The sequence below is a fragment of the Theropithecus gelada genome, chromosome X (assembly GCF_003255815.1).
Source record: "Theropithecus gelada isolate Dixy chromosome X, Tgel_1.0, whole genome shotgun sequence".
Lineage (NCBI taxonomy): Eukaryota > Metazoa > Chordata > Mammalia > Primates > Cercopithecidae > Theropithecus > Theropithecus gelada.
The window spans coordinates 151,533,841-151,543,816 of record NC_037689.1 but is presented as its reverse complement, the minus strand read 5'-3'; the positions used below and the strand labels follow the sequence as shown (position 1 = coordinate 151,543,816).

Sequence of the window (9,976 nt, the reverse complement as noted above, 5' to 3'; positions counted from 1 at the left end):
TCCCGCCGGGCCGCCCAGGAGCTTTCGGCAGGCCCGGCCCCGGCCCCTTTCCGAGCAGCCCGGGCCTCCGCCCTGCCCTCGGTCCCCAACGCCGCGAGCCGCCGTTCGTCCTCCAGAGCCCCGCCCGGGCGAGCCCGGGAGGCCGACTGCCGCGCGCGAAACGCGCCGGGACCCGCACCCTCCCCGACGCGGGGCGCCCCCGTGTGGCCGAGCGCGCGGCCGCGGCGCGCAAGATGGCGGCGAGCCCGGGCACCGCCCCTTCCGCCCCGCCGGGTGTCGCACGAGGCCGGCTCGAAGGGGAAGTGAGTCAGTGTCCGCGGACCCGGCCGGCCCAGGCCCGTGCCCGCCGCGGCCTTGAGAGGCCCCGACAGGCCCCGGCCCGGCGGCGGCGGCGGCGGCCATGGCCGGGGGGCCGGGCCCGGGAGAGCCCGCAGCCCCCGGCGCCCAGCACTTCTTGTACGAGGTGCCGCCCTGGGTCATGTGCCGCTTCTACAAAGTGATGGACGCCCTGGAGCCCGCCGACTGGTGCCAGTTCGGTGGGTGGCGGCTGGCGGCCGGGGGGCGGAGGGCGGGGGGCGCGCGGGCTCCCGGCGCCGACGCCTGACGCCCCCTGCTCCGCAGCCGCCCTGATCGTGCGCGACCAGACTGAGCTGCGGCTGTGCGAGCGCTCCGGGCAGCGCACGGCCAGCGTTCTGTGGCCCTGGATCAACCGCAACGCCCGTGTGGCCGACCTGGTGCACATCCTCACGCACCTGCAGCTGCTCCGCGCGCGGGACATCATCACAGCCTGTGAGCGCGGGACTCCGGGCACCCCACGGCCGGGAGGCCGGCGGGCCCCACGGGGCTCCCCGACCCGGGCCTCAACCTTCCTTTCCTTCCTTGACGTCCCAGGGCACCCTCCCGCCCCGCTTCCGTCCCCAAGCACCACTGCCCCGAGGCCCAGCAGCATCCCTGCACCCGCCGAGGCCGAGGCCTGGAGCCCCCGGAAGTTGCCATCCTCAGCCTCCACCCTCCTCTCCCCAGGTAAGAGGGCCCGGTTGTTGGGCTCGGTGGACCCAAAGAAGGGCCCACCTTGACCATGGGCACGGCTGTAGACCCTGCTGCTGGTCTCTGCCTGCCTCTCACTGGTGTCTTTATGAAGCTTTTCCAGGCTCCCAGACCCATTCAGGGCCTGAGCTCGGCCTGGTCCCAAGCCCTGCTTCCCTGCGGCCTCCACCGCCATCTCCAGCCCCTTCCTCTACCAAGGTAGGTGTCCCCTGCCCCCTAGGGAAGATTCGAGACAAGGAGGAAGGAATTCAGCCTTTGGTGTACCACAGAGCCGCAGTCAGCCAAGCTGGGTCAGCTGGGAGGCAGCTGTGGTGGGGACAGCCTGGAGCCTTCGGCAGAAGGGAGGAGACAGGGACCCCACCTGATCCAGGCTCTCTTTCCACAGCCAGGCCCAGAGAGCTCGGTGTCCCTCCTGCAGGGAGCCCACCCTTCTCCATTTTGCTGGCCCCTCTGTGAGATTTCCCAGGGCACCCACAACTTCTCAGAGGAGCTCAAGATCGGGGAGGGTGGCTTTGGGTGCGTGTACCGGGCAGTGATGAGGAACACGGTGTATGCTGTGAAGAAGCTGAAGGAGGTGAGTGTCGCACCCTGGCAGGGACCCTGGAAGGCCATCAGACAACCCTCACTTCTCCAGCCTTTCCCCCTCGCTTCCCCACACAACTCCTTCAGCCCTCATTCCGGCGCAGGGTCCCTGGCCCCTTGGTTGTTCTGGGCCTCAGGCACGTGGCACTGGTGGCCCGAAGGCCTTCGCTTTGAGAGCCTCACCCTGCCCGTCTTCCCTGCCCCTTCCCCCACCGCACCCTGGGGGCTGCAGGACGCTGACCTGGAGTGGACTGCAGTGAAGCAGAGCTTCCTGACCGAGGTGGAGCAGCTGTCCAGGTGAGGCCAGATGGGGAGCCACACCAGGTCCCGTGGGGCTTCAGACCACACACTACACGACCTGGCTCCCTTGGGCGCCTGAGGCCTGCCAGGCCCAGGCAAGCTGAGGCCCCAGCCAGGGCTGCCCACCCAGTCCGGCCTGATGGAAAGTGCTCCCCTTTTTCAAACAGGTTTCGTCACCCAAACATTGTGGACTTTGCTGGCTACTGTGCTCAGAACGGCTTCTACTGCCTTGTGTACGGCTTCCTGCCCAACGGCTCCCTGGAGGACCGGCTCCACTGCCAGGTAGGCTCACCTGGCCCGGCACGCTTCCGAGGACCCAAAGCACTCCTGACATCTGGCTGGAGCCGGGCGCAGGGCCTGGGGCTTTTAGCCTGTGTGAGCGGGTCCTGCTAGCAGGCCAGGCCTGCACTTCCAGCTCCCTAGCAGCACCCCGCTGAGGATTTGGCCCATGGTGGGGTCACCTTTTTTTGAGGTGGAGTCTTTCTCTGTCACCCAGGCTGCAGTGCAGTGGTGTGATCTCAGCTCACCACAACCTCCACCCTCCGGGTTCAAGCAATCTTCCTGCCTCAGCCTCCCGAGTAGCTGGGACCACAGGCATACACCACCACACTTGCCTAATTTTTGTATTTTTAGTAGAGATGAGGTTTTGCCATGTTAGCCAGGCTGGTCTCAAACTCCTGACCTCAAGTGGTCTGCCCACCTCAGCCTCCCAAAGTGCTGGAATTACAGGTGTGAGCTACCGTGCCTGGCCTGGCCCACTGTTTTCTATAGAGCTCTTCCCCAGGCCCCTCCCCTTTGCAAGCGGAGTAGCTGGAGGGTCTCATCAGCAAGCCCCGGAGGCAAGGGGGTCTGGGGCTACCAGCTGGACCAGCCAGCGCTGACGGAGGACCCCCTTGCCTCCTCCGGCATACTGTGTTTGGGGAGAGTGGGAAGAATGCCTTCAAGGACTTCCCGACCACCCAGGGACAAAGGGATGAGCCCTGGGAGCCTATGCCCAGCAGATTCTATTGAACATGTCCCCAGCCACTGCCCAGCCTTGAATGCTTTGACAAGCAGCCAGAGTAGCTTAACAAGTGCAGGTCACGGAGACTTTGCTCCTCGTTTTCCAGAAGGGGGAAACTGAAGCCTAGAGAGTGAAGTGGCTGTTCCAGGCTGCACGGTGACAGATAGAAGGTTGGTTGGGATCAAGGAACGGCCACCCAGCAACCTCCCCTGTCCCCATTTGCCGCCCCAGACCCAGGCCTGCCCACCTCTCTCCTGGCCTCAGCGACTGGACATCCTTCTGGGTACAGCCCGGGCAATTCAGTTTCTACATCAGGACAGCCCTAGCCTCATCCATGGAGACATCAAGAGGTGAGGAGGGGCCCATGAGAACTGCAGGGGCAGGGCCTGCAGCAAGGGGGGCCCCATCCCGTCAATGTGGGGATCAGGCATGGCCTAGGACCTCAACACCCGGTATGGCACAGGTGTGGAAACAGGCCAAGGATGGGCCCCACTGATGAGCAGAGGCCCCCAGGCGGCTGGAGTACTCAGGGCAGTGCCAGCACTTTCTGTGGGCAAGGCACTGGGCTGGCAGCCTCAAGTCCAGCCTTACCTAAGCCGGGCAGGTGTAGGAGCTAGGACTGGGCTGACGCCACTGTCTTCCCTCCCCAAGTTCCAATGTCCTTCTGGATGAGAGGCTGACACCCAAGCTGGGAGACTTTGGCCTGGCCCGGTTCAGCCGCTTTGCCGGGTCCAGCCCCAGCCAGAGCAGCACGGTGGCCCGGACGCGGACAGTGCGGGGCACTCTGGCCTACCTGCCCGAGGAGTACATCAAGACAGGAAGGCTGGCTGTGGACACGGACACCTTCAGCTTTGGGGTGGTGAGCCACTGACCCCTCTGCTGGCTCAGAGGAGGAGAAGCCACAGGCAGGCAGAGGTGGGGGCCGCAGAGTGCACTGCGGGCCAGGGGCCATCTGCCAGGACCCCAAGAGGCTGCAGCTCCAGGGCCCCCCTCCCTCCGAGGCTCTCCTCCTCACCCTGCACCTAACTGTGTGTTTGTAATTTGTCTTCGAATGGGCCCTCCAAGACGCCTGAGCTTCAGTCCCATAACATCTGGCTCTGCCTTTGTCCACACCTTTGTCAGGCCCGATCCATGTCCACACCAGAGGCCTCTTCCCTGCCAAGGCCACTGCCATGCTCTCCCTCTTCCCTCTCTCCAGGTGGTGCTCGAGACCCTGGCTGCTCAGAGGGCTGTGAAGACGCACGGTGCCAGGATCAAGTATCTGGTGAGCCCCCTGAGGCAGGGCCAGGCGGGGACACACAGCTGCTGGCAGCCAGCAGGCACAGCCCCAGCGATGGGGATGATTGGGGCGCAGTGCCCATGGATGCCTCTGCTGCCACAGTGGCCGCATTTTTGAAAGTTGGCAGGGCCTCAAACAACTCCGTTCACCTTGCTGAGGACAAACCTGTTTGCCTGCAGACATTATGAGCCTTGTACAGACCCCATCTGGGCTGGGGGCAGGGGGAGGGGCGGTCCCAGGGCGCTGGGTAGAGAAGCAGGCCCCGAGGAACCTCCTGGGCCCTAGCAGGCTGCAGCTGAGCTCTCCACGCCGTGCAGGGCAGCCTGAGCTGCCTCATACTCTTACTCCACTCTGTCTGCCTCACCATGGACTGTGGTGGGGCCAGGAGACTGGAGACCTGGGTTTTAGCCCCAGCCTGATAGTGGCCTTCCAGCAAATTCCTGCTCCCCTCTGGGCCTGTTTTCCCATATGCAAAACAGACTTCACAGAATGTGCTCAGCCAGTAATTGCTTCACTGCTTCTCCTCCTGTTTGGGGCTGTTCCTGTGTGCTGTGGGGTCTCCATCAGGATTCAGCCCCGCTGAGAACCCAGGAGCCGGGCTCAAGCCCTCCTTCCTTTCCCCTCCGCGTCCATCCATCCATGCATCCTGCTGAAGAAGCGCAGCAGGCTCCTTGGGGGTCCTTGGACTTTCCCACTTGCTCCCCACCCTGCAGCCAAAGTGCTCTTTTCAAAGGCCCCTTTGCATTTTCTCTGCTCTTGGGGTGAAGGCCCAATCCCTTATGTGGTTGACCCCACAATGCCCCAGGTCCCCAGGACTCGGGGCGCTCTCTGTCACCTGCTTCACAGCCTTAGTATGTGCTGTTCCCTCTGTGAGAAAAGCCACCGCCCACCCTGGCTGTTCCTCCTGGTCTGTCTGATCTCAGAACTGGAGATGGCCTCTGGTCCTGTTTCCACCCCCAGGGTGCCTCTCTCTGCGGGGTGCCTCTCTCTGTCAGGTGCCTGTGGGGTGCCTCTCTGTGGAGCATCTCTCTGTGGGGTGCCTCTCTCTGTGGCACACCTCTGTGGGGTACCTCTTTTGCTTTGGGGTACCTCTCTGTGGGGTACCTGTCTATAGTGTACCTCTCTCTGGGTTCTTCTCTCTCTGTGGGGTACCTGTCTCTGGGGTACCTCTCTGTGGGGCACCTCTCTCTGGGGTGCCTATCTCTCTCTAGGGTACCTCTCTCTCTGTAGGATACCTCTCTGTGGGGTACCTCTCTGTGGGGTACCTCTCTCTGTGGGGTACCTCTCTCTCTAGGATACCTCTCTCTCTGTGGGGCACTTTCCTTCTCGGCTCTGCCCTCTCAGGCTACTTCATGCCTCAGACCCCGGCTCCTGGGTCACTTCCTCAGGTCCTGGTAGAATGCTCCATGGGCCTCTCCCCCACCAGGAAGTCAGATCTGTCAAACCAGGGCCCAGGGTTCTGTTTGTTCCTGTATGCCTAGAGCCCAGAGCACCACTGGTCCACAGTAGGTGTTTAATAAATCTCTAGAAGCTACTCGGGAGTCTGAGGCAGGAGGATCACTTGAGCCTGGGAGTTGGAGACCAGCCTGGGCAACATAGCAAGATAGGCATGGTAGTACACACCTGTAATCCCAGCTGCTTGGGAGACTGAGGTGGGAGGATCACTTGAGCCTGGGAGGTTGAGGATGCAGTGAGCCACAATTGCACCACTGCACTCTAGCCTGGGTGACAGAATGAGTCCCTGTCTCAAAAAAAAAAAGTAAGTTGTAGAAAGACCAAGAGCTGTGGCACAGTGTCTCACACCTGTAACCCCAGCACTTTGGGAGGCTGAGGCAGGAAGATCACTTGAGCCTAGTTGGAGACCAGCCAGGCCAACATAGCGAGACCCCATCTCTTTTTTTTTATCAAAAAAACAAAAAAACACCATAGGATTGAGTGACAAGGACTTGAGGATTGCAGCTGTAGGTGTGGCCACCTGGTAGCCATATTCACATGATGTATCCCACAGAAAGACCTGGTGGAAGAGGAGGCTGAGGAGGCTGGAGTGGCTTTGAGGAGCACCCAGAGCACACTGCAAGCAGGTCTGGCTGCAGATTCCTGGGCTGCTCCCATCGCCATGCAGATCTGCAAGAAGCACCTGGACCCCAGGCCTGGGCCCTGCCCACCTGAGCTGGGCCTGGGCCTGGGCCGGCTGGCCTGCTGCTGCCTGCACCGCCGGGCCAAAAGGAGGCCTCCTATGACCCAGGTAGCCAGCTGCCCACTGGGATGGGGTGGCCAGCAAGAAAGCCCGCATTCCAGGCCCTGCTCTGTATTGACCCCATCTCAGCACCTGCTAGGTCTCTCTGGAGTCTCCACGCATTTCTTACTTGCCCTTTGGTTCTGTTTGGGGCAGGGCCTCTCTGAACTGAGGGTCCCGGGCAGTCCTGCTTTGCGGAGCCCAGCTCTGACCCCACTTCACAGAGAAAGAAGGAAAGAGCTTCTGCAGTGCCCCCTGCTGGGCGCACTGCACCACTGCATCTGCCTTTTTCTGTCCCCTCCCTAGTACCCCACCTCTTCTCTGGCCCCGTTTGAGGGCAGTGGGGCAGTGAGATTCACCTTGTAGAAGAGAAAGAGGTCATTCTCAGTCCTTGCCTTTGGCAGCCGCGGTTCTTAGCACTCCCTGTGACGGGAACAGAGGGGCGAGGGGCAGAGCGTTCCCAACTGCAGGGTATACCGTTTTAGAGCCCCAAGGCAGGTCACGGATGGCCTGGAGCATCCCTGTGGTTTGCCCACGGGGTGACCGGCCAGGGCTGCCATCTCACCCTGAGAGTCCCTCTTTTCCACTTGCAGGTGTACGAGAGGCTAGAGAAGCTGCAGGCAGTAGTGGCGGGGGTGCCTGGGCATTTGGAGGCCGCCAGCTGCATCCCCCCTTCCCCACAGGAGAATTCCTATGTGTCCAGCACTGGTGGTGCCCACAGTGGGGCTGCCCCATGGCAGCCCCTGGCAGCACCATCAGGAGCCAGTGCGCAGGCAGCGGAGCAGCTCCAGAGAGGCCTCAACCAGCCTGTGGAGAGTGACGAGAGCTTAGGTGGCCTCTCTGCTGCCCTGCGCTCATGGCACTTGACTCCGAGCTGCCCTCTGGGCCCAGCACCCCTCGGGGAAGCCAGCTGTCCTCAGGGGGACACCGCAGGAGAATCGAGCTGGGGGAGTGGCCCAGGGTTCCGGCCCACAGCTGTGGAAGGTAGCTGGGGAGATGGGTTCCCAGGAGAGGGACCAGGGCCTCCTTGGGCCAAAGCCTCTGTAGTCCCCACCCCAGCCTTCTAGAAGAGAACCAGGGCCGGGTGGTCAGCTCGCTGTGTCCTTAGCAAGCCTGGTTTTCCCTCCCCAGGCCACGTCCTCCCCAGGTGGAGCTTGCTCTCCAGCCCTCTCCCAACCCCATTCCTGAAGGCTGGGAACAAGGAGTGCTCTGTCCCGGGTAGCCTGAGAGCTGGGCCCTGCCCTTGGACTTCTCTGAGGAATTCAGGCCTGAGGCCAGGGAGGCAGGGTGCTAGGCTGGGGGTTGGGGAGACGCAGCATGAGGCTAAGGGAGTGCTATCTCCACCCCAGGACTGGTCCTGGGCAGCTCTGCATCGTCATCATCAGAGCCACCGCAGATTATCATCAACCCTGCCCGACAGAAGATGGTCCAGAAGCTGGCCCTGTACGAGGATGGGGCCCTGGACAGCCTGCAGCTGCTGTCGTCCAGCTCCCTTCCAGGTGCTGCCGCCCGGGCTGGCCTCTGGGGTGCTCAGGCGCATCCGTGCCAGCCCCAAAGAGCAGAGTGTCTGTCCCAGTTGCGCTGAGGGCGTGGGGCAGCCGGGCAGGCCACTGGCTCTGGCGACCTCTGGAAGCCCAGCTGGCCCCACATGCCTCCCTTAGCAAGACCCTGGCCCACTCCCTCCCTCCTGACAGTAACCCCTCCTTTAGCCCGAGGGCGCTTGCCCCACTCTGCTTTCAGGAAATTAGGAAGCCCCAGCAGGAATTTTCCATCCCGGGTACTATTTGAAGAACCACTGCTTACGAACCCTCAGCTGGGTGAGGTGGCTCATGCCTGTAATACCAGCACTTTTGGAGGCCGAGGTGGGAGGATCACTTGAGCCCAGGAGGTAGAGGCTACAGTGAGCCGTGATCAAGCCACTGCACTCCAGCCTGGGAGACAGAGCCAGACCCTGTCTCAAAAACAAACAAAACCCCTCAATTCCCACGAACGCCCCAGGAGATGAGGGAGTATGGCCCAGCCCTTGAGCCAGGGCTTCTGGCAGTGGGGGAGCCTCCCCGATTTGCTAAGCGGACTTTCCTCTTCCTTCTGTAGGCTTGGGCCTGGAACAGGACAGGCAGGGGCCCGAAGAAAGTGATGAATTTCAGAGCTGATTTGTTCACCTGGGCAGATCCCCCAAATCCGGAAGTCAAAGTTCTCATGGTCAGAAGTTCTCATGGTGCACGAGTCCTCAGCATTCTGCAGGCAGTGGGGGCGGGGGCCTATACCCGCGGGGGAGAGAAGGCGGTGGCCCTGCTGTCCTAGGCTCTGTGGGCACAGGCAGGCCGAGTGGAACCCTGCCTCCATGCCAGCATCTGGGGACAAGGAAGGCTGGCATCCAGTGAGGAGGCTGGCGCATGTTGGGAGGCTGCTGGCTGCACAGACCCGCGAGGGGAGGAGAGGGGCTGCTGCGTAGGGGTGTGGAGCAGGGAGCTGGCTCCCCTGAGAGCTAGGCAGGGCGTCCGCAGCCTAGGCCTCTGGCAGCAGCTCTTTGCCCATCTCTTTGGACAGTGGCCATCCTGCACAATGGAGCCGATGAGGCCCAGGGCCCTCCTAGCTGCTTACAATTTGGAAAAGTGTGGCCGGGCACGGTGGCTCACGCCTGTAATCCCAGCACTTTGGGAGGCCAAGGCAGGAGGATCACTTGAGCCCAGTAGGTCAAGACCAGCCAGGGCAACATGCTGAGACCCTGTCTCTACAAAAAATTGTTTTAAACAATTAGCCTGGCGTGATAGCGCACGCCTGTGGTCCCAGCTACTTGGGAGGATCATTTATGCTTGGGAGATTGAGGCTGCAGTGAGTCACGATTGTATCACTGTACTCCAGCCTGGGCGACAGAGCAAGACCGTGTTTTGAAAAGAAAAACCCTGGGAAAAGTATGGCTATAAGTCCTGCGATTCAGTCCTAGCAAGAAGCAAGAATTCTGAGATCCTCCAGAGAGTCGAGCAGCACCCACCCTCCGCCTCAGGCCAGTGTGTTCAGGCTCTACCAGGTCAGGCTTTGGAGGCCACAAGCACCGCCTCAGGCCCAGGCACTGATTGTGGCAGAGGGGCCACTACCCAAGGTCCAGCTAGGCCCAAGACCTAGTTACCCAGACAGTGAGAAGCCCCAGGAAGGCAGAAAAGTTGGGAGCATGGCAGACAGGGAAGGGAAACATTTTCAGGGAAAAAACATGTATCACATGTCTTTTTTTTTTTTTTTTTTTTTTTTTGAGACGGAGTCCCGCTCTGTCGCCCAGACTGGAGTGCAGTGGCCGGATGTCAGCTCACTGCAAGCTCCGCCTCCCGGGTTTACGCTATTCTCCTGCCTCAGCCTCCCGAGTAGCTGGGACTACAGGCGCCAGCCACCTCGCCCGGCTAGTTTTTTGTATTTTTTTAGTAGAGACGGGGTTTCACCGTGTTAGCCAGGATGGTCTCGATCTCCTGACCTCGTGATCTGCCCGTCTCGGCCTCCCAAAGTGCTGGGATTACAGGCTTGAGCCACCGCGCCC

General features: G+C 61.6%; 1 protein-coding gene across 3 annotated transcripts; it reads left to right on the top strand.

Moving 5' to 3' along the window:
• The first annotated feature begins 223 nt into the window (after nt 1-223).
• IRAK1 (interleukin 1 receptor associated kinase 1) lies at nt 224-9,360 on the top strand. 3 transcript variants are annotated; one of them, XM_025371750.1, is made up of 14 exons: nt 224-536; nt 622-789; nt 892-1,023; nt 1,142-1,245; nt 1,433-1,621; nt 1,862-1,926; nt 2,097-2,211; nt 3,164-3,282; nt 3,584-3,791; nt 4,131-4,196; nt 6,220-6,456; nt 7,131-7,431; nt 7,797-7,946; nt 8,542-9,360. In XM_025371750.1, the coding sequence occupies exons 1-14, from the start codon at nt 401-403 to the stop codon at nt 8,598-8,600; spliced, it is 2,049 nt and encodes a 682-aa protein (XP_025227535.1). In that variant the 5' UTR covers nt 224-400; the 3' UTR covers nt 8,601-9,360. The 3 variants fall into 3 exon arrangements, with proteins under 3 accessions (XP_025227535.1, XP_025227534.1, XP_025227536.1); XM_025371749.1 differs by having other exon boundaries at nt 7,041-7,431; XM_025371751.1 differs by lacking the exon at nt 6,220-6,456 and having other exon boundaries at nt 7,041-7,431.
• The last annotated feature ends 616 nt before the right edge of the window (nt 9,361-9,976 follow it).

Coding starts and splice junctions, on each gene's coding strand:
- IRAK1 (XM_025371749.1), top strand. CDS start 401: ATGGCCGGGGGGCCGGGCCCGGGAGAGCCCGCAGCCCCCGGCGCCCAG. Junction 537..621: donor CGCCGACTGGTGCCAGTTCG/GTGGGTGGCGGC, acceptor CCTGCTCCGCAG/CCGCCCTGATCGTGCGCGAC. Junction 3,792..4,130: donor ACACCTTCAGCTTTGGGGTG/GTGAGCCACTGA, acceptor CCCTCTCTCCAG/GTGGTGCTCGAGACCCTGGC.